This window comes from Puma concolor, chromosome B2 (assembly GCF_028749965.1).
Source record: "Puma concolor isolate L17-30 chromosome B2, mPumCon1.1.hap2, whole genome shotgun sequence".
NCBI classification, from domain to species: Eukaryota; Metazoa; Chordata; class Mammalia; order Carnivora; family Felidae; genus Puma; species Puma concolor.
This window is the reverse complement of record NC_141671.1, coordinates 132,303,259-132,327,913: the sequence shown is the minus strand read 5'-3', so window position 1 is coordinate 132,327,913 and position 24,655 is coordinate 132,303,259. Positions and strand designations below refer to the sequence as shown.

At 38.2% G+C, this 24,655-nt stretch overlaps 1 protein-coding gene across 1 annotated transcript in view; it reads right to left on the bottom strand.

Moving 5' to 3' along the window:
• The window catches only part of UTRN (utrophin), a 469,064-nt gene that overhangs the window by 225,203 nt on the left and 219,206 nt on the right, over positions 1 to 24,655 (bottom strand). Inside the window, 1 exon segment of the mRNA XM_086708068.1 lies at positions 11,481 to 11,670. Coding sequence (XP_086564194.1) covers positions 11,481 to 11,670 — 190 coding nt within the window.

Genomic DNA, 24,655 nt, shown 5'->3' with positions numbered 1-24,655 from the left:
TTAGAAATTTCCCCTTGAAATTTAATAAACTTTACCCCTAGGTAAAGGTACATCATCAACATTTTAGTCACAATTATCAAATGCTACTCTAAAAATAAAGGAGAAGTTTATCCATATCCATAATGCTAGTCCAACTCTGTCAGAATGACTTTATCCTTGATTTATAGATCACAGATCTAGACTTATACAAATAATGAAACCTTGATACCTTGGTTATTAAGGAACTATTTGAAATACAATTTTATAGAGTGGTTCTAATTATATTTTAGTTAATTGACAAAGCATTACATCATACCTAATTATACCATTCCTACCTAAAAGTACTCATTTATACATGAGTTTCTGATTAACAAAATGTTAGATAATGGTATTTTTAAATGATTTTGAGGGGCACCTGGGTGGCGCAGTCGGTTGAGCGTCCGACTTCAGCCAGGTCACGATCTCACGGTCTGTGAGTTCGAGCCCCGCGTCAGGCTCTGGGCTGATGGCTCAGAGCCTGGAGCCTGTTTCCGATTCTGTGTCTCCCTCTCTCTCTGCCCCTCCCCCGTTCATGCTCTGTCTCTCTCTGTCCCAAAAATAAAAATAAACGTTGAAAAAAAAAATTTAAAAAAAAAATAAATAAATAAATGATTTTGATATACACCTTGACTTGGGGAGCTATGGCAACACAGACATCAGAGAATCATCCAAAAATCATGCTGCTGCTTTTGGAAGCCAGAGGAAAATATCTGATGACACACAGAGATGTAAGTATTGTCTCCATAGAGCCACCTCACTTTCATCTATAATCTCAGCCTCCTGAAAGAGTGCATAAATACACAGAGAGTAAGGGAAGTAATCTGCCGAGGGTCCATACAGCTATGAGGCAACATGCCTAATGCATCAACAGTGACAGGTTAGATGTAGGCAAATCCTTCCATGTATGGCATTTCCCCCCACTAAGCTTCAGCCTTCATAAATTTTCTGAAGTAACCAAACCGAGAATTTCTCATTAAACCAAAAAGAGCCAATGCTCATCTGATCAACTAGAGTTTTACCTTCAGGCTAGAAACCATTACTGTGACCTCTTCTATGATCCAAATGATCATGTGTATGATTTGATTATGGAGACTGAAAGATGACCTTACAACACCTACATCTCAACATTCAGATCAGGACAGAGTAAGAGCACCATCACCCTAAAACACATGAATATTTGAGTACTCAAGAATAGTAGTTTCCCACCTGGAAAAAGAATAATAAAGGTGGGGAAATGTTTAGGAATAAAAAACATAAAATTTAACTATGTGGGGTGCAAATGATTTGAAAAGACACCATTCCATTCCACATCTTCTTAAAAACACATACTCAATCTTAACTATCTCTAAATAAAGGGAGGCCACATATGTAGATGAAAATGGTATGTAGATGTACTTTGTCAGTGAATCTGAAACTGTTTATAGACTATGCGCCTTTGTGGTCATACATCCTTGCCTGGTGACAGTGTAACCCTCCACATAGTTCCATGTTGTCTACATGCAAACACACATACACAGAGCAAACCTCTGTAGACCTCACTGGTCAATCTAGATTTGCTGGGCAAGATCTTCTGGACTCTAGTTTTCAGAGTACTCATCGAAACCATAGAAGACATGGTTTCTTAGGGGGGACTTGAAGATCAGCACCACCATGAAAGCCTGAGTGCCCCAAAAGGCAAGGCTACGAATAGCCAGTTTCACAAAAATCAACAGTCACCAAAATGGAGTGTGTATGAGAGAGAAAAGGACAACCAACTGGGGTGCAAGAAGAGAACAGTGGAAAGTAAGAACAAAATTATGCTCTACTAATATTTAATATGTGATTTTCCCATGGCATATGTGTATAACTTTTTAAATGGATATATATTTATGTATGTGTGTGTGTGTGTGTGTGTGTGTGTGTGTGTGTGTGTATATATATATATATATATGTTTAAAATGTTTTTACTGATAGGACTACATGATCAAAAAGGTTTGCAGATGATTAAAGCCATATAAGCCAAAATGATTTACATACATATGCAGGCAAATAGAACTTATAATACTTAAATCAAAAATTTTTTAATGCTTAAGTCATGAGGAATTCAGTTTATAACACTAATTTTTTTCCTCATTTTTCTATAATGGTTCATATCTCAATCTGCTTTACAAAAAAAAAAAAAAAAGCTGATTTCACCATGCCTGCAATTAATAAATATTTTACGAAAGTTGGCAGTAAGAAAGAAAACAGGACTTAACAAAATTCCTTTCCAACTCAACATAAATTCAGCTTTAATACAAAGATTTAATAATAAAATTTCCTCAAATAATCAGATAACAAGGAAAACAAATTAAAGTCGATTTTATTTTTTAATCACCTGCATTCAGTTCTATTTTTGCTGTGCTCTATTAATATTTTAAAGGAACTAAGCAATCAAAACCAAATCTGGAAGAATTAGCATCCAACATGAGGTGATTTTTAGGTCATCAGGGCAATTTCATTGCGGCTAATTATATCTCCAAATAAACAACACTTCTGTTTCAGTTTCCTGACCAAATTTTATGGGATGTACCATAAGGAAGAAATATTTTCAAAGGCAAAAATACAAGTGAATGTGTAAATAGGTGGAGAGGAGGAAAAGCACATTTTAACTCCAACAGCCATGAATTCCAGGTGCCTCCTTCTATGATTTCCCCCCCTTCAAAACATACAGGAAAACACATAAAATGAGAATATTCAACACAAATTTCCAAATGTGTAACACATGAACTATTTTCTAACACTCAGAAGAAGTTTGAAAATAAGCAAAGACATGGTATCACAGAGAATAATATAATATGTAAAAAGAGAGATCCTAAAAATGACTAAAAAAGAGGATAAGAATATTAACAGACACTGGATTTCAAACTGCCAATATGAATTTAAAAGAGTCACATCTCCTTTACATTATGCAACATTTTTTTTCTCATTCACTTTGGTCTGTAAATGTATTTACAAGAGACCTCTATATTTTTATGAAGAAACATTGAAAACTTACAGCATTTCCTTTCTAAGAAACTAAATTTAGACAATGTAGGAGGTATAGGGAGAGACAGTCATTATAACATGGACAATTTAAGGGGGAAAGAATTTAAAGTGTCTTAAAGCAAATAAATACCAAACTTGTTTAAACACTGAAGTAATACAGACTACTTATAATTATAATACAATTATGTGTTTTCATTTTCTATAAATAGATACCTACCTATGTCGATATGTGAGATAGCAACTGTTAAATATTTAGTTCTGCAACTAAGACTTTTATTTATACCATGTAAGTTAATACAGCTCAGTAACTAAGATCAATTTTCAAAACATAACCAAGCAAATAAATAATATCTGTTACTATCTGGTTTTTGCATAGCAATTTGGCCATTTCCTATTCTGGACTTCAGTTCCTTAGCCAAAATCTCATATATCACTGCCTTCTATTGACACCTGCTGGAGAGTACTGGAATTGCATATTTCTCATTTCATTATCTGGGCAGTTGTTAATTCTGCATCTGAGGAAAGAAATGTGGAACATAACATTCCAACTGCAAATAACACAAGTTTTAATTTTCTAAAAGCAAAAGTAGCATTCATTCTCAACATTTAAATTTTAATGTTTCCTTTAGGAAATTATGAGTCTCAAGAAATCTATCCAAAGCATACTTCTCATGGGAATAACTTACCCAATGACTTCAGTAGTTGAATTTGTGCATATTTGGGGTATAATTATGAAACTAAGTAACTTTCTCTAGTATCTGAACTTCTACTGTTTCCTGCCTCAGACTAAATACTTGGATCACATGACTTGAGAAAAGTATTTGATTTTGTGAAAGTGTGCATACAAATGGATCAGAAAAATAACCTAGCTAATACAAAAAGAATGCTTTATATATTCACACTTGTAGTTAAAGAGGTAAAGTAACATGCATTAGTGAATGAGTTTTTATTGTTATCAAAACTGCCTGTCCCTGAAATACATAACGTGTTTATACCAGAATAAACTTATTATCTAAAGTCAACCAAAACACAACACATTGAAATAATTAATTTAAGGGTTTTAGTAACTAAATTAATTATTAAGTTACATTACATTTTAATTAACTTCATGCAAATGAACACATTTGGAAGTATCTCTGTAAAGAATGCCACACTACTCATCTGTCCCCTAAAACTTAAAAAAAAAAAAAAAGTTTCTGGAAAGAAATACGTTTAATTGACCAAACTGCAAAAGGTAAAAATATATGACAAAGTTAATACAATACTACTCCTCCCGCCCCCAATGCACTACTACATAATATGCGGTTTAGGTGCCTGGACATGTCCTATTTTGTAACATCAGAAAATTAATATTGCCCTAGAGACAGTTGTTCCAGTTCCAAATGAGTTTGGGCAGCTAACAGGGCAACAAGATATTCTTGAGAATGGTACTGAGAGCATGATGTGAAGGAAGAATGTGATACTGCGGTGCTATAATAAATTGCTTTAACATTCCTGGTAGAATTCCTTCCTTTTGATCAAACTGCTCGAGTTTTTGACAAAAGTAATGAGGCACCATGAACCTGGTATAAATCAAACAAAACGATGATGAAAAATAGAAGAGCTAACTTTTTTTTTTAATACAGGAGCTCATTCAATGGTTTATGATTAGGATGACGTAGTATTTGAAATTTGCAACTGTCAAACAAGTTGCCTCCTGAAAGTGTATTTAATCCACCTGTTCAAATAAAATTAAGTTCTTCAAGTTTAACTACAGCATATGAAGATTCAAGAGTATAGGGGATATTTTACGATGAGATTCAGTCTAGGAGTTTCTAAAATGTGCTTTATTTTTTTTAATTGAAAAAAACAATTCGCTCTGAAGGGATAGTTTTTAAGTAATCTACTGAAAGATTATTTTAAACTGTTATTTTACATTTACTAAAATTTACACAAAATTAATATAGCATGCAATATTAAGACCCTACAAAGTATCACGGAGGTAACAGGTCTTAATGAATGTAGTTTTGCCATATTTTCTCCAAACAGTTTATCAGCTCTTCTCAGAAGATAGGTTTTCGTCAAATGCAAAATAAAATATGCACTGAAACAATACTTGTTTTAGATTCCTAAACAAAATTTAATGAAGCAACTCACTTTAACAGCTCTTACAATCCGTCACTAAGAAAAGGAATCTTTCCTTGCTAAGAACGCTGAAAGGTTAGTTTTTAGAGCCTGAGAAACAGTAGAATTGTCAGACACCCGAAATCCTCATTTTCAATCACTCAGTTACCTTACAGAGCTTCTGATACCGAGGAGAAGAAACTGCCATCCTTTGTAAACGATGTAACAAAACCACAACTTTCTGCAGAGATGTTCTCACCACAGCCATCATTTTAAGTTTACCACACTTCTGGAGACACCTCAGAATTTGCATTATAAATGAAGAGCAATGATCATTTCCTCCCGGTCACTGGACAATGATTTGCCAGTTCTCTGAGCATGCTCGTTTCCAGGAATGCATTTGAAAGATACAGGGGTTTAGATGCTAGGCAAAAGGAGGCTGGTATTCCTTCAACTTCTTCTCAATTTAAAAAACACATACAAACGCCACAAAGAAAGCCCCCCAGCAGATGCTCACAGCCGGTACTTGCTCAGCTCGGCATGGCCAGACAATGAGCAAGTTGTTGAGCCAAACGCTGCCTGCTGCTGGAGAGGAGTGCGCTCTGGCTGTGTAGCCAAAAAGGATATTAAGTGAAACATTAAAGCTGCAGATACATAGCAGACATCTCCTGGGAACGGAGATTCAACACATCACCACGGTGCATGCCTTGAAGCTAGTTTATATTAAGAGATGGAGTGGCATTCATTCACTCACTCTGAGAGATGCGTTCACTCCCCGACTGAATGCAGCTCGGGCCGTGCTCTGTGGGATGACTGAATAGACATTGTTATAAATCTTGAGAAGAGCAGAAACGTACCTGACTCTAATGATAGCAGCCCATACATTAAGTGCTATAAATCACCTCCAGACAGGTCTCAGAACAAGATCATCTAAAACAAAACGAAACAAAAAATGCCTGTGGGGAGGGGGGGTATGTGGCTTTACCTACAGCACTCTAAAAGCAGTGTCGTCCGTGGGCTCTCTGATGCTTGCCTAGGAGAAAAGCCACTAGAAACTGAATTTCTAATGTTAGGTTAGGACTTCTCTAATTAAACAGTAAAGTTAATAAAATTTTTAAAAAGTCTGTAACTGACTGCTAACATTCTAAATTACCACGTTTCCCCTTAGACAGCATCTTCGTGATCTCATTTTATTTGCCATAAAGCTGTTTTAATTTTATGAGTAAGAAATATAAAACATGATTATACGATATAAAAACGCAGGACAGAATTTGGGGGTTTTATATGTATGTGTATATGGGAGATGTGTTTTCCACTGCAGCTTGGATACTATTACAAATATCAATTGGGGTAAAGTACCCGTAGGAAATGAGCAAAATCACCCAGAATGATTAAATGACTGGGTCAAGGGGCACAGCCAGAAATAGAAGACAGACGTTTCTCATTATCAGTGTCCTGCTCAAACTAATAACCCAGGTAAGGCTGCTATTTCTCTAATGTTGTCACGGTTCTTTGAAAGAAATACAGTGTTGAGAGTATTTGTTTCTCTTCTTTTACTTTGTCTGCTTTCTCAGCCCTTCATGTTATAGCATGATTGAAAGTCCTATATTGGGTCTTACAGAGTTGTTGTGTTTATCAAGCAGTGTTTTTGTGTATTTTTCTGCTTCTGCTTGTATATTTTTTTCCCTGCAGGTCTATACTGAGAACCTCTACTGCCTCCCTCTGGATAGGCTAACAACATCAAAATATCTCTACAAAGCCAGAATCGGAAGAGGCATTCAATTAATGATGTAATTAAAAATATTAAGTTATCATGCAAATATACAGAACCAGAAAGTAGATTTGTGATTATTTAGGGGCAGGGGGTTAGAGGGTTGGTAATGGGGGATTGATAGCTAAGTGGCATGTGATTTCTTTTTGGGATGAGGAAAATGTTCTGTTTGATTGCAGTGATTGTTACATACCTTTCGCACTTAAAAACAACTGACCTGTACACTTTAAATGGACGGATTGTGTGAAATGTGGAATTATGTCATAAAGCTGCTATCAAAAAAAATATATGAAGTTGTAATTCCTGTCCCTGAACCAGCAGATAAAGTTTGCACAACAGAGGTATACCACCCCCGCCCCCCCAAACACAATGCTGGCTATGGAGCTGGCAGATCGGCAACAATCTAAATCATCAAAGTCTGCACCTATGGAGTGAGAGGATGAAAATTAGGCTGAAAGAGAACACAGGAGATGAAAATATAATAATCCAAAAACACATCTTGTGCGAGAGCAAAAACAGCCACCTACTTATTGTAAGAACAACCCAGAAAGGCAGCAGGGCAGCAGGATTTTCTCCAGGAAAGAATCAGATTAGCTCTATTAATTGGTTACTGCCAAAATGTAAAGCTTATATTTTGAAATATAATTAAAATGATAATAATATCCTAGAATGTAGACAGGAAAATTCAGAATAAATGCATTTGAACGAACAGATAAACTGATAGGGAAGCCAATAGTAGGCTTTCATTCCAAAGGGGGGAAAAAAAAGTTTCTGCACTTTAGCCAAATTCCCTCACTTAAATATAGAAACACAGTGACTGCTGCATACTAGGGCATCTCCTCCTGGATGTTACTCACAAACCTTATTTCAACATAGTCCAAATGAAACGTAGCATTCCTTCACACTCCACACCAACTTGCACCCTTGCCCTGACTTGCTCTTTCCTTCTATTCCTCATCTCAGGCTCTAATCCCACCTGGCAATCTTCTCCCTCTCTACCTTACTATCAAGACATTAGGTCTATTCCCCCTGTGATTGCCTCATTTCTGCTCATAATCACCTCTCACCAGATGGCTGCAAGACTATCTTACCAGACCTCATGCACTGCTATTAATCTTGCCCAGTTCAAACCCATTCCTCGCAATGCCACCAGCTAGAGTCCTATAAAACACAAATCCCCTTGCATCACCCTCTTGCTCAACAACACTCTTCAATGACTTCTCCCTGTTGCCACTGGGTTACAATATAAAAAACTCAGCAAGTCGAACAAGACCCTCTGTGACCTGAACCACTCAGAAACTCGGAGCTTCTCTCTCCAAAGGACTGGGTTTTCTCTTGCCAGCTCTGCTGAGGAGTAAAGCCTTACTGCCTTGCAGTCAGGCAATGAAACATAAATACATAAAACCAAATGGTCATCCATCCTTAACAGAAATGGCATGTATCATAGCATACTCCCAGAAATGAATCTTCATCTTCCATTGTGCTTCTAAACTATCGCTTATCAAAATTCACCCAAAATTACCTTAAGATGAATACAGAATAAGCTTCTTCATCTTCATGAAAAATACTCCTCTATCTCTGTATCCAGCTGTCATGAGACACGGAGCAAGTACAAACAGCGAGTGTGACATGTAAGCAGTTCTACATACACCCCTTGTGCACAGGGCACACATACGCCAAGGCCCTCATTCCACCTTTTTTAGCACACCCCTAAACCGCCCACCCACCCCCACCCCCACCATGCCACCAGAAAATGCATTTTATAATTTCAGGCACTTTTGTTTGTACATTTATTTTCTTCAACAAACATCTTTTCCTTCCCAAAAAAGTTTGCATTTTCATTCTCTATTCACTCCCACAAAAGGACGAGTCACCAGCACAAAAAGTCACAGGATAATTTAAGTTCTCTCATCTCAGGAATACTAAGCAAAAGGTACTAAGTCTCTACATGCATCTACTTATAAGGTGCCAAAAATAAAGCCATAGCATTTTTTTAATAAAATAGAGAGGATGTTTTAAAATGAAGATCATTTTGGGGCACCTGGGCGGCTCAGTCGGTTGAGCATCTGACTTCAGCTCAGGTCATGATCTCAGGATTTGAGAGTTCGAGCCCTGCATCAGGCTCTAAGCTGATAGCTCAGAGACTGGAGCCTGCTTCAGATTCTGTCTCTCTCTCTCTCTCTGCCCCTCCTCTATTTGTGCTCTTGCTCTCTCTCTCAAAAATAAATAAATACACAGAAGACAATAGTTTTAATAAATAAAATAAAATGAAGATCATTTTTAAAAGGAGCAAGGCAGTGAAAAATCATGCAAATTACTATCATGGGAAATACCCTAAACAAAAACAAATACATGTGTTTACCCTTAGACAAAGACACTGTAACAGGCTCTTAATAAATGCCCCTCTTTAATACTTCTTAGGAGTCACAACATTAAGTTTCAGCAACATTAAATTATTTTCGAGAGACATTTACTATACATGCCATAATTTCAGTCAGCAAGCTTTCTTTCTTGATGCTGGTTGCCAGAAGACAAGCAATCTTAGGCTTAGTTATTTTTATTTGGAAAGATTTTAAGCATCTTCATTTACATGTATTTCCTCAGTTTTGAGTATTCGTTAAGTATTGAGAAGAATTTTGGCTATGGTAAAAATATATCCCAAGATAAAATGTGCCAGAAGACATTATCAACCTTTAAAATAGGTCTGTTTTGCTGATCTTCATCATCAAGGTTCATGTCAAGCCTCCTTCACTCATTGTCTATACACTGTTGCAGCCTCAAATGCACAGCCTGGTGTCTTTTGAATTTAACACCATTACGTAAAGTAAGCATCCGTGAGCATTTATAAGTCTGGCTTCCAGTTGTTTAAATCATAAAAAATAATATATTCTAGCATCTGCCTACAGTTAGAGCCCTCTCTAACCCCCTGAAAAAGAGATGATAGCTAAATATTTTATCAAATAACATGTATAGTGTTTTCCTCAGATTCTAGACGGTAAGACAAAAGGACATATTTAACCTCGATAGTTGCTCAGTCACCCTCATTACCAAGTCACAAGTGTATTATGCAATGAATAAAAAGTAAGAAGTAATGTAATTAAACATGGATTTTCATTAAATTAATCTTGAGGACTCCACCATTAACATACCCTAATAGTCTTTACACATGGGAACAAGTTACAAAGAAGTCTATTCCTGAAAGGTCCTTTTAAAAAAATAATTTATAACTTTTTAGTGAAAATAATTCCAAATGTAGAGAAAATTTGTAAGAATAAGAACAATTATGGGGAGCCTGGGTGGCTCAATTGGTTAAGCGTCCAACTTCGGCTCAGGTCATGATCTTGCGGTCCGTGGGTTCAAGCTCCGTGTCAGGCTCTGTGCTGACAGCTCAGAGCCTGGAGCCTGTTTCAGATTGTGTGTCTCCCTCTTTCTCTGACCCTCCCTTGTTCATGCTCTCTCTCTCTCTCTCTGTCTCAAAAATAAATAAATGTTAAAAAAAAAAAAAAGAATAAGAACAATTCCCAGAAAGCTACTGTACCCTTTAACCAGATTTGTATATTTGTGAACATCCTGATATTTCAAGGGAAAAGAATTCTAAGAAAAGACTCAAAAAGATCATCACACTGAATTTCATAATGGTGAAGTTAGGGTCCACAGGAAGTGGTCAGTATTTACCTAGAATGTACACATATGACACTAGGTAGGCAACAATATGGAGTAACATAATGTCTGCCCTTGAGGAGCCAAGTGATCAGCTGGGACAGGACGGACATGCCTCAGATGGCACCGAGCCATGAGTTCACAAGCATATCAGAAATAATAACTGTCAGAATGACGTGAGACTGACAAGACATAAAGAAATATGCAGATGTGAAACTGGTAGACAAGCAGACTTCTCCATTAAAATAGGTTTTCACACCAAGTCCTAAATGAGAAGGCCTGTGATTGGCCGGATTAGGTCATTCTATACAAAGATGGTAAATTCAAGGGCACTGAAGCAGTTGTACTTGGGGGCAGAGGAAAGATACAGATGTGCTACGTGACATTTCTCATAAACTTTTGTAAAGGAAAGATTTTGTGTTAGCATGTTTCGTAGAGGAGAGATAGTTGAACCTCAGACTCTATATACAATCATAGTATCGAGCTAATGACATAAAAGTAATAATGTTCTTAAGCCTAATGTTCGTAGTTGTAAATTAAGCCACAGAGCCTTTGCAGCTTTTATATTAAGTACTTTATAATAAATGGAGAGAGAAACAACTTCATATTAAAAGGAGGTGCCCTTATAATTTAGGATTCAATAAGGCTAAGTGTAATAGGGCTTAAAATGACAAAAACAGAACAGCTCTGTTAGTCTAAATAAACAATTATTACTCCCATAAAACGGGGTTTTCCTCTATTATTAAGTAAAAGTATTTTTATAGATCTTATTTCCAGAAACCAATTATTCACAGGGGAGCATGGATCTCCTGACAGAATTAAGTAACAACCTCACCTTTTAATGGTAATAAATTTGCATGCAGCTGCATCAAAAGACCGCAGTAAAAATAAAAGCACTGGGTGCAGTGTCCCGTGCACTTGCCTGCATCTGCTGTGCGAGCTCCCTGGCCAAGCCGCTGTCCTGAAGAGCATTCTCCCGCTGAGAGGCATCTGCAAGCACGTTCACTGTGGTCTCTGCTTCTTGTATCCACTTCAGGAAGTTCTCCAGATCCCTACGAGAGGCCTGCACTGTCCTCAGTTCAGCTTCCAAGGCGCTCTGTCTGTCGCCAACGCTGCAAGTAACAACACGACACGCACGTTTCCATGACTTTCGGTGTGACAGTCGGACCGTGCAACCCCGAAAAACACATTAACAGCTTCCGAGGAAACTTTATTATTTAAGTGCCTAATGTAACTGGGATATTTATTGATCTGTGTATCTTGAATAATTCTGAATGAGAGGAGTGATGTGAATAGTGAGAAGAGGGAGAGAGACATATAAATATGAACAAAATAACACCCATATCATAAAATAATCATGACTCCATTTTACAACTCCTAATTGTATATTGTTATTCCCTGATATTTTATTTCAATACCTTAGCATAATGCCTAACACTCAAAGGAAGTATCAATAAATATTCATGCAACAAGTGACTAAATGAATTCTAGGAAGCAGTAAAATCTGAAGAAATATGATAAAATGAAAATAATTTTAAGGGCTTACTTTACATATTTTAAAACAACTCAAATCAATACAAATTGGCTCTTTAAACTGATTTAATAATATTACATTTGGAAAACATTGGAAAATCAAGCTTCTATAAACCCTTCATTAAACCGAAGTCAAAACTAATACATAGAACTATCATGGAGTTGCATGATTTAAGACAGATACATTCCTGGGGCAACTACGTGGCTCAGTTGGTTAAGCATCCGACTCTTGATTTCATCTCTGGTCATGATCTCACGGTTCATGAGACTTAGCCTTGCATCAGGCTCTGCGCTGACAGTGTGGAGCCTGCTTGGGATTCTCTCTTTCTCCCTCTTTCTCTCTGCCCCTCCCTCACTTGTGATCACTCATGCATTCTCTCTCTCTCTTTCAAAATAAATAAATGTAAACATTTAAGAGATATACATTCCTGTATATTCAACCTTTAAAACTTTTTATGCCTCAAAGCTCCATAATAAGAAAAAAAAACAATGCTAAAAATGGATACTAACAATTACACCCTAAGTGTTTAAACCCAAGGGAACTGAAGACATATATCTACACTTGCACACAAATTTTCATATAGCATCATTATTTCTGATAGCCAAATGGTAGAATCAACCCAAATGTCTATCAATAGAGAAATGGATAGATAAAATGTAGTATACATGTAGTATACTCAACCATAAAAAGGAGTGAAATAGTGATACACGCTATAACATGTATCAACCTTGAAAGTATGCCAAGTGGAAGAAGCCAGACATAAGAGGCTACATATTGTGTGATTCCATTCATGTTTACATGAAATTTCCAAAAGAGGTAAATCCACACAGAATGAAGAGAGATTAGTTGTTGCCTAGGACTGGAGAAGAAGGCAATGTGGATTGACTGCTAATGGGTATTGTGTTTCTCTTTGGGGTGATAAAATGTTCTGAAATTAAGAGTATTGCTGTGGTTGCACAACATGGTGAATATGCTAAAAATCAACTGAGTTGTACACTTTAAAAGAGTTAATTTCATGGTATGTGAACTATATAACAATAAAAAAATCAGTATGTGTAATATAATCTCATTTATATTTATATATATTTTCTACCCCATCCACTCATCTATCCATACATCATGCATCCATCCATCTGTCTTATATACAGGACTATCTGTATATTTAGATAAAAGGATAAATGCCTGTAATGTTAATATTAAAACAGTTATTTCTAGGTGCTGGGATTTAAGGTGGTTCACTTTCCTGTTTGTACTTTTCTGTAGTCTTTGATTTTACAATGAACGTCAATCTTCACACATCAATAAACAAATTCTTAAATGAATGGGTAAAAGATTTAAACAGGCCATCATAGAAGATACATGGATGGTAAATAAGCACATACTCATCATCAGTACTCATCAGAGAAATGTAAATTCAAGCCACAATGAGACATTAGAATGGCTTTAGAAAATTATTATACCAAGTACTGGGGAAAATGTAGAATAACTGCCACACTCATACATTGCAAATGGGAGTGCAAAATGGTACCGCCATCGAAAAACAGTTTGACAGCTTTTTTAATAAAGTTCACCAGGTACTCAAGAACAATCTAGCAATCCTACGCCCAAGTATGTACTCAAAAGAAATGAAAACATATATTCACACAAAATCCATATCCAAATCTTTGAGGCAGCTTTATTCATAATGGCCCCCAACAGGTAATCACCCAAATATCATCAGGTGGTAAATAGATAAACTGTGGTGTATGCATACAATGGAATACTACTCAACAATAAACTGATAGATGCAACAACATGATGGAATCTCAAATGCATTTTGCTAAGTCAAAAAAGCCAGGCACGAAAGCTTTATGTTCCCATTCATAAGCCATTCTAGAAAGTCATCAACCTCATCTGAGCATTTACTTACTAAACAGTCTCCAGTAGTGTTTGGTTGCCTAGAATAAACCCAAATTGCTTTTCCTGAAACTCAGTGTCCTCCACAATCTGTCACGAATTCACTTTTCTAGCTTACTCCCTAGTTCTCTCCAAAACTCTCTTCAGATCAACATGGTATGCTCCTATTGTTCTGGGATATTCTTAATACTGTGTCCACCCAAAAACTTCATATCCACATAAAAATGTCCTTCTAACCACCTCCACTTATCAAACTCATGCCAATTCTTTCAGGGGTAAGGACCACCTTCTTCAGAACATCCCAGCCCAATTAGATTTCCTTGCTTTAAGTTCATAAAAGGTCACTGCTCCTCTTTATCCAGAAAGTAATCACATGGGGGCCCCTGGGTGGCTCAGTCAGTTGAGTGTCAGCCTCTTGATTTCAACTCAGGTCATGTGCAGGATTGTGGGACTGAGCTCCATGAACTGTGTGCTGAGTGTGGAGCCTGTTTAAGACATTCTCTCTCCCTCTCTCTCTCTCTTTTTCTTCCCTCCCCCTCCCACACCCACCCCTCTCCCCTGCTAACGCAGCTCTCTCAGAAAAAAAAAAAAGCTTTAAAAAACATGGATCCTGGAAAAGCCCTTGGATTGTGATCTTGTTACACACTTAAATTTTACTTTGTATTACATGTATTTGTTTTCTGTCCTCCTGTTCTGTAGACTCACTATGGGCAGAAGGACTCTTGTATATCTCCATATTTCTCAGAGTCCTTATAACAGTATTATAATAAGTATTTATAGGAAAAGGACAATCAAGATTGTAAATCAGGAAAAAATATATATATAAGAAGCAAAAACACAGGGGAGCCAAGAGAGGGAGAAGCAAACAGGCCTTCGTGATAATGGTGAGAAGAGATCTCAAAAGAGACAGCCAATGAATTGGGTCAGATGAGGGCTATGTTTTTTTGTTTTAACTAGATGAAACTAACAAATGATACATTCGGACAAAACAAGGAAATACCCAAAAGAGAAAAGAAAAACACGTGCACACACACACAAAAAAAGACAAACCCATATTAGATCCATGAAATAGGGATTCCAAACTAGGAGAAAAGCACAGAAAATCCTCAGGATTATGGCCCAGAAAGTATGTCTACAGAAGAAATGTCTCTAAGTAAAAATATTAGAAGTAATAGACTGCTTACTATGATCGATTTTGTGAGAAATTATACTGTCAGGTCAGTGACAAATGTGGGAAGAATTAGTAATAGGTACAAAGGAACCTAAGTACATAAAAGCAAGGCAATTATTAATTTCAGATGAAAAAAACAAGAAGCAAAATTATAATAAACTTCAGTGCTTGGCTGTTGATGATGTTTAGACACACATAACAGTGTCAACACAGAATAACTGTTTATCTAAAACTTCAGCATTAAGGGGCCTTTGGGTGGCTCAGTCTGTTAAGCAACTGGCTCTTGGTTTTGGCTCAGGTCACAATCTCACAGTTCATGGGTTCAAGCCCCGCATCAGGATCTGCACTGACAGTGCACGGCCTGCTTGGGATTCTCGCTCCCTCTCTCTCTGCCTCTTCCCCACTTGGGTGTTCTCTCTTTCTCTTTCTCTTTCTCTCTCTTAAAATAAATAAACATTTAAAAATTAAAAAAAATTTAAGAATAAAAATAAAAATTCAGCAATGAGATGATATATCCACTGTGGAAAACAGTATGGTGATTCCTCAACAAATTAAAAATAGAATTAACATATGATCTATCAATTCTGCTGTTGTGGATACACCCAAAAGAATTGAAAGCAGCATCTTGAAAACATTTGCCCCCCATGTTCACAGCAGCATAATTCACAATAAGTAAAATGTGGAAGCAACCCAAGTGTCCATCACCTGATGTATGGATAAGTAAAATGTAATATATACATACAAGGGAACATTATTAAGCCCTAAAAAGGAAAGAAATTCTGACATATGCTACAACATGGATGAACCTTCAGCACATTATACTAAGTGAAATAAGTTAGTCACAAAAACACAGATACTGTATAATTTCACTTACATGAGGTACTTAGAATAGTCAAATCTAAACAGAGAGTAAAATGGTGGTTGCCAGGAATGGGAGAAAGAAAGAATGGGGAGTTATCGTTTAATGAGCACAGAGTTTTCACTCTGCAAGATGAAAAGAGTTATGGGCATGGTCGGTGGTGATGGCTGCACAATGGCATGAATATTTAATACCAGTGAACTATAGACTTAAAAATAGTTAAGATGGTAAATTTTATGTTATGCATATTTTACCACAATAAAAATAAAGTGAAAAAAAATTCAATGATGACGAAGGAAAGAGAACAGTGGCATGAGAAAGCTATGCCCTATGTATTTACCAGAATAGGATATCAATAGACAATGTCTAATATTAATGTATTGGAAGATAATGGTATACTCATTTTATTTAGAATATGGAAATGTAGTTTTGTGGAGGCGGAAGATGGTGGCGTAGGAGGATGCTGGGCTCACCGCGCGTCCTGCTGATCACTTAGATTCCACCTACACCTGCCTAAATAACCCAGAAAACCACCAGAGGATTAGCAGAATGGAGTCTCCGGAGCCAAGCGCAGACGAGAGGCCCACGGAAGAGGGTAGGAAGGGCGGCGAGGTGGTGCGCGCTCCATGGACTGGCGGGAGGGAGCCGGGGCAGAGGGGCGGCTGGCCGGCCAAGCAGAGCCCCCGAGTCTGGCTGGCAAAAGCAGAGGGGCCTGACGGACTGTGTTCCGACAGCAAGCGCGACTTAGCGTCTGGGAGGTCATAAGTTAACAGCTCTGCTCGGAAAGCAGGAAGGCTGGAAGACAAAGGGAGGGAGAGCTGCTGAGCCCCCGGACGACAGAGCTCAGTTTGGTGGGGAACAAAGGCGCTCGCCAGCGCCATCTCCCCCGCCCATCCCCCAGCCAAAATCCCAAAGAGAACCAGTTCCTGCCAGGGAACTTGCTCGCTCCAGGCAAACACCCAACTCTGCGCTTCTGCGGAGCCAAACCTCCGGCAGCGGATCTGACTCCCTCCCGCTGCCACAGGGCCCCTCCTGAAGTGGATCACCTAAGGAGAAGCAAGCTAAGCCTGCCCCTCCTGCCCCTGTGCACCTTGCCTACCCACCCCAGCTAATATGCCAGATCCCCAGCACCACAAGCCTGGCAGTGTGCAAGTAGCCCAGATGGGCCATGCCACCCCACAGTGAATCCCGCCCCTAGGAGAGGGGAAGAGAAGGCACACACCAGTCTGACTGTGGCCCCAGCGGTGGGCTGGGGTCAGACATCAGGTCGGACTGCGGCCCCGCCCACCAACTCCAGTTATACACCACAGCACAGGAGAAGTGCCCTGCAGGTCCTCACCACACCAGGGACTATCCAAAATGACCAAGCGGAAGAATTCCCCTCAGAAGAATCTCCAGGAAATAACAACAGCTAATGAGCTGATCAAAAAGGATTTAAATAACATAACAGAAAGTGAATTTAGAATAATAGTCATAAAATTAATCGCTGGGCTTGAAAACAGTATAGACAGCAGAGAATCTCTTGCTACAGAGATCAAGGGACTAAGGAACAGTCACGAGGAGCTGAAAAACGCTTTAAACGAAATGCAAAACAAAATGGAAACCACCACGGCTCGGATTGAAGAGGCAGAGGAGAGAATAGGTGAACTAGAAGATAAAGTTATGGAAAAAGAGGAAGCTGAGAAAAGGAGAGATAAAAAAATCCAGGAGTATGAGGGGAAAATTAGAGAACTAAGTGATACACTAAAAAGAAATAATATACGCATAATTGGTATCCCAGAGGAGGAAGAGAGAGGGAAAGGTGCTGAAGGGGTACTTGAAGAAATAATAGCTGAGAACTTCCCTGAACTGGGGAAGGAAAAAGGCATTGAAATCCAAGAGGCACAGAGAACTCCCTTCAGACGTAACTTGAATCGATCTTCTGCACGACATATCATAGTGAAACTGGCAAAATACAAGGATAAAGAGAAAATTCTGAAAGCAGCAAGGGGTAAACGTGCCCTCACATATAAAGGGAGACCTATAAGACTCGTGACTGATCTCTCTTTTGAAACTTGGCAGGCCAGAAAGAATTGGCACGAGATTTTCAGTGTGCTAGACAGAAAAAATATGCAGCCGAGAATCCTTTATCCAGCAAGTCTGTCATTTAGAATAGAAGGAGAGATAAAGGTCTTCCCAAACAAACAAAAACTGAAGGAATTTGTCACCACTAAACCAGCCCTACAAGAGATCCTAAGGGGGACCCAGTGAGACAAAATACCAGAGACATCACTACAAGCATAAAACATACAGACATCACAATGACTCTAAACCCATATCTTTCTATAATAACACTGAATGTAAATGGATTAAATGCGCCAACCAAAAGACATAGGGTATCAGAATGGATAAAAAAACAAGACCCATCTATTTGCTGTCTACAAGAGACTCATTTTAGACCTGAGGACACCTTTAGATTGAGAGTGAGGGGATGGAGAACTATTTATCATGCTACTGGAAGCCAAAAGAAAGCTGGAGTAGCCATCCTTATATCAGACAAACTAGACTTTAAACTAAAGGCTGTAACAAGAGATGAAGAAGGACATTATATAATAGTGACAGGGTCTATCCATCAGGAAGAGCTAACAATTATAAATGTCTATGCGCCGAATACCGGAGCCCCCAAATATATAAAACAATTACTCATAAACAAAAGCAACCTTATTGAGAAGAATGTGGTAATTGCAGGGGACTTTAACACCCCACTTACAGAAATGGATAGATCATCTAGACACACAGTCAATAAAGAAACAAGGGCCCTGAATGAGACACTGGATCAGATGGACTTGACAGATATATTTAGAACTCTGCATCCCAAAGCAAGAGAATATACTTTCTTCTCGAGTGCACATGGAACATTCTCCAAGATAGATCATATACTGGGTCACAAAACAGCCCTTCATAAATTTACAAGAATTGAAATTATACCATGCATACTTTCAGACCACAATGCTATGAAGCTTGAAATCAACCACAGAAAAAAGTCTGGAAAACCTCCAAAAGCATGGAGGTTAAAGAACACCCTACTAACAAATGAGTGGGTCAACCAGGCAATTAGAGAAGAAATTAAAAAATATATGGAAACAAACGAAAATGAAAATACAACAATCCAAATGCTTTGGGACGCAGCGAAGGCAGTCCTGAGAGGAAAATACATTGCAATCCAGGCCTATCTCAAGAAACAAGAAAAATCCCAAATACAAAATCTAACAGCACACCTAAAGGAAATAGAAGCAGAACAGCAAAGGCAGCCTAAACCCAGCAGAAGAAGAGAAATAATAAAGATCAGAGCAGAAATAAACAATATAGAATCTAAAAAACCTGTAGAGCAGATCAACGAAACCAAGAGTTGGTTTTTTGAAAAAATAAACAAAATTGACAAACCTCTAGCCAGGCTTCTCAAAAAGAAAAGGGAGATGACCCAAATAGATAAAATCATGAATGAAAATGGAATTATTACAACCAATCCCTCAGAGATACAAGCAATTATCAGGGAATACTATGAAAAATTATATGCCAACAAACTGGACAACCTGGAAGAAATGGACAAATTCCTAAACACCCACACACTTCCAAAACTCAACCAGGAGGAAATAGAAAGCTTGAACAGACCCATAACCAGCGAAGAAATTGAATCGGTTATCAAAAATCTCCCAACAAATAAGAGTCCAGGACCAGATGGCTTCCCAGGGGAGTTCTACCAGACGTTTAAAGCAGAGATAATACCTATCCTTCTCAAGCTATTCCAAGAAATAGAAAGGGAAGAAAAACTTCCAGACTCATTCTATGAAGCCAGTATTACTTTGATTCCTAAACCAGACAGAGACCCAGTAAAAAAAGAGAACTACAGGCCAATATCCCTGAAATATGGATGCAAAAATTCTCAATAAGATACTAGCAAATCGAATTCAACGGCATATAAAAAGAATTATTCACCATGATCAAGTGGGATTCATTCCTGGGATGCAGGGCTGGTTCAACATTCGCAAATCAATCAACGTGATACATCACATTAACAAAAAAAAAGAGAAAAACCATATGATCCTGTCAATCGATGCAGAAAAGGCCTTTGACAAAATCCAGCACCCTTTCTTAATAAAAACCCTTGAGAAAGTCGGGATAGAAGGAACATACTTAAAGATCATAAAAGCCATTTATGAAAAGCCCACAGCTAACATCATCCTCAACGGGGAAAAACTGAGAGCTTTTTCCCTAAGATCAGGAACACGACAGGGATGCCCACTCTCACCGCTGTTGTTTAACATAGTGCTGGAAGTTCTAGCATCAGCAATCAGACAACAAAAGGAAATCAAAGGCATCAAAATTGGCAAAGATGAAGTCAAGCTTTCGCTTTTTGCAGATGACATGATATTATACATGGAAAATCCGATAGACTCCACCAAGAGTCTGCTAGAACTGATACATGAATTCAGCAAAGTTGCAGGATACAAAATCAATGTACAGAAATCAGTTGCATTCTTATACACTAACAATGAAGCAACAGAAAGACAAATAAAGAAACTGATCCCATTCACAATTGCACCAAGAAGCATAAAATACCTAGGAATAAATCTAACCAAAGATGTAAAGGATCTGTATGCTGAAAACTATAGAAAGCTTATGAAGGTAATTGAAGAAGATTTAAAGAAATGGAAAGACATTCCCTGCTCATGGATTGGAAGAATAAATATTGTCAAAATGTCAATACTACCCAAAGCTATCTACACATTCAATGCAATCCCAATCAAAATTGCACCAGCATTCTTCTCGAAACTAGAACAAGCAATCCTAAAATTCATATGGAACCACAAAAGGCCCCGAATAGCCAAAGCAATTTTGAAGAAGAAGACCAAAGCAGGAGGCATCACAATCCCAGACTTTAGCCTCTACTACAAAGCTGTCATCATCAAGACAGCATGGTATTGGCACAAAAACAGACACATAGACCAATGGAATAGAATAGAAACCCCAGAACTAGACCCACAAACGTATGGCCAACTCATCTTTGACAAAGCAGGAAAGAACATCCAATGGAAAAAAGACAGTCTCTTTAACAAATGGTGCTGGGAGAACTGGACAGCAACATGCAGAAGGTTGAAACTAGAGCACTTCCTCACACCATTCACAAAAATAAACTCAAAATGGATAAAGGACCTGAATGTGAGACGGGAAACCATCAAAACCTTAGAGGAGAAAGCAGGAAAAGACCTCTCTGACCTCAGCCGTAGCAATCTCTTACTCGACACATCCCCAAAGGCAAGGGAATTAAAAGCAAAAGTGAATTCCTGGGACCTTATGAAGATAAAAAGCTTCTGCACAGCAAAGGAAACAACCAACAAAACTAAAAGGCAACCAACGGAATGGGAAAAGATATTTGCAAATGACATATCGGACAAAGGGCTAGTATCCAAAATCTTTAAAGAGCTCACCAAACTCCACACCCGAAAAGCAAATAACCCAGTGAAGAAATGGGCAGAAAACATGAATAGACACTTCTCTAAAGAAGACATCCGGATGGCCAACAGGCACATGAAAAGATGTTCAGCGTCGCTCCTTATCAGGGAAATACAAATCAAAACCACACTCAGGTATCACCTCACGCCAGTCAGAGTGGCCAAAATGAACAAATCAGGAGACTATAGATGCTGGAGAGGATGTGGAGAAACGGGAACCCTCTTGCACTGTTGGTGGGAATGCAAATTGGTGCAGCCGCTCTGGAAAGCAGTGTGGAGGTTCCTCAGAAAATTAAAAATAGACCTACCCTATGACCCAGCAATAGCACTGCTAGGAATTTATCCAAGGGATACAGGAGTACTGATGCATAGGGGCACTTGTACCCCAATGTTCACAGCAGCACTCTCAACAATAGCCAAATTATGGAAAGAGCCTAAATGTCCATCCACTGATGAATGGATAAAGAAATTGTGGTTTATATACACAATGGAATACTATGTGGCAATGAGAAAAAAATGAAATATGGCCTTTTGTAGCAACGTGGATGGAACTGGAGAGTGTGATGCTAAGTGAAATAAGCCATACAGAGAAAGACAGATACCATATGGTTTCACTCTTATATGGATCCTGAGAAACTTAACAGGAACCCATGGGGGAGGGGAAGGAAAAAAAAAAAAAAAGAGGTTAGAGTGGGAGAGAGCCAAAGCATAAGAGACTGTTAAAAACTGAGAACAAACTGAGGGTTGATGGGGGGTGGGAGGGAGGGGAGGGTGGGTGATGGGTATTGAGCAGGGCACCTTTTGGGATGAGCACTGGGTGTTGTATGGAAACCAATTTGACAATAAATTTCATATATTAAAGAAAAAAAATAGAATATGGAAATGTATAAATGACATAAGGAGAAGCCAAAAGAAGATAAAGTAGTTGCTCCCGGCGGAGGGGGGGGGGGGGGGGGAAGGAACCATGGTGAACAGTGAGAGAACCACTATATTTTGTAATACACCTTTAAGTACTTCTAATTTTTTAAAACATATGTATATATTTCTTTACTTTTTATTTAAAAAAAATTTTTTTAATGTTCATTTATTTTTGAGAGAGAGACAGAGACAGTGTAAGCAGGGGAGGGCTAGAGAAAGAGGGAGACACAGAATCCGAAGCAGGCTCCATCTCTGAGCCGTCAGCACAGAGCCTGATGCAGGCCTTGAACCCACGAGCTGTGAGATCACGACCTGAGCCAAAGTCGGACGCTCAACCAACTAAGCCATCCAGGCGCCCCTATTTCATTACTTTTTAAATTTTAGAAGTTACCCACTAGAATTTGGGTGGTTGGCAGTACTGATGTTGTTTAATCTTCCACCCAGTTTTTAAAACATCAACAGAGGGACGCCTGTGTGGCTCAGTTGGTTAAGCGGCCGACTTCAGCTCAGGTCATGATCTCACGGTCCGTGAGTTCGAGCCCCACGTCGGGTTCTGTGCTGACAGCTCAGAGCCTGGAGCCTGTTTCGGATTCTGTGTCTCCCTCTCTCTGACCCTCCCCTGTTCATGCTCAGTCTCTCTCTGTCTCAAAAATAAAAGAACGTTAAAAAAAATTTTTTTAAATAAATAAAAAAAATAAAAAATAAAACAGCAACAGAAAAACTATTACGAATAACCAAATAAAGGCAGTACCAAAAAGGTACTAAAAAGCAAAAAATTACAGGAGTACACACATGCAATTAGTTGACCATGAGTAGGCACCTCTTAACACTCACGTAAAATTAATGACTATAAAATTTGATGAAGTCAAATGTTTTAATTTTACAGAATCATTATCATTTATTTTGAAGAATATTCACATGTACGTAATAGGTTATGTGGCAAACAGCTAATGTAAAAACAGATTATAGATTAGCTCTATTAAATCTTAAGAATGCCCAGCCTAGAAAAAAGGATGCAAATATCTGAGAATCCAATGGGTTTATTTATTTCCCTTTAAAAATGAACCAATCACTAATCCTTGGTCCAGAGCTTTAGTGTTTACATTCTTTACATTAAATATCCTTCATCCCCACCCCCATTCCCAGTCACCTTCCCCTCCCCCCAGAACTTGTGCAAACACCTGCAATGAAGTGCAGGCACTTTGTCCCACACAATCACATGATGTCCTTTACCCTGGCTGTTAGTGTGCCCTTTCTGCTATGACAAATCTCCACAAACTCAATGGCTTCGAGCCACCTGAGTTTATTACCTCACAGTTCTGTCAGGTAGTTTCTGAAATAGAGCTCCCCAGACTTAAATCAAGTTGTCAGCAAGGCCACATTCCTTGGTGAAGGCCCTAGAGATAGTCCTGTTTCCTTGTCATTTCCAGCTTCTGGCTGGAGATCACCCATATTCCTTAGCTCCTGACCCCTTCCTCCATCTTTACTTTCATGAAGACGCATGTCATAGAACGGGGTCCACTCAGATGATCCAAGATAATCTCCCTACCTGGGAAGACATTCTGCCACCTTATCACATCTCCAATCATGACCAAAAGTGACTATTTTGTTGTCTGTGTGAAGCTTCTGGATCATCAGCGCACCGGGTACCCCCAAAGCCTACACACAGTAGCAATTCCAGTATGCACTGAATACATTAATACAAAAACAGAAATAACGTCTCCCACCCTGTAATAATTTACGGACAAAATGAGGTATATATACATAAATGTATCAATAAAGTAAAAAAAATAAAGTTAAAGAAATATAAAAATAAAGACTCAATAAATAACATTTTCCCTAATCTTGTATATGAATTTAGTGAAACACTGGGAAATTAATTTGCTTACAGCATGCAAATGTGCAATTTAATCATAAATGTCCCAGAGAATTTTTTCAAGCTCACATATATCTGGGTGTCAGATTTTTTTTATCATGAATGTAATCAATTATTAAAAATAATGAACATACTAGGAACTAAACTCTATAGCAGTCCAAATTGTCTTCATATTATTAAAATAAATATACATTTTAAAACTTGTAATCATAGTGTGCATTAACTTATAGTCTGATTTTTAAATATAATTTCACATGCAATTTAAAATAGAATATAACTCAAAGGTAACATATCACCCATTTTGTTCTTCTTTTAAAATGAGATCCAGTGGTAAGTATGGTATACGGACAC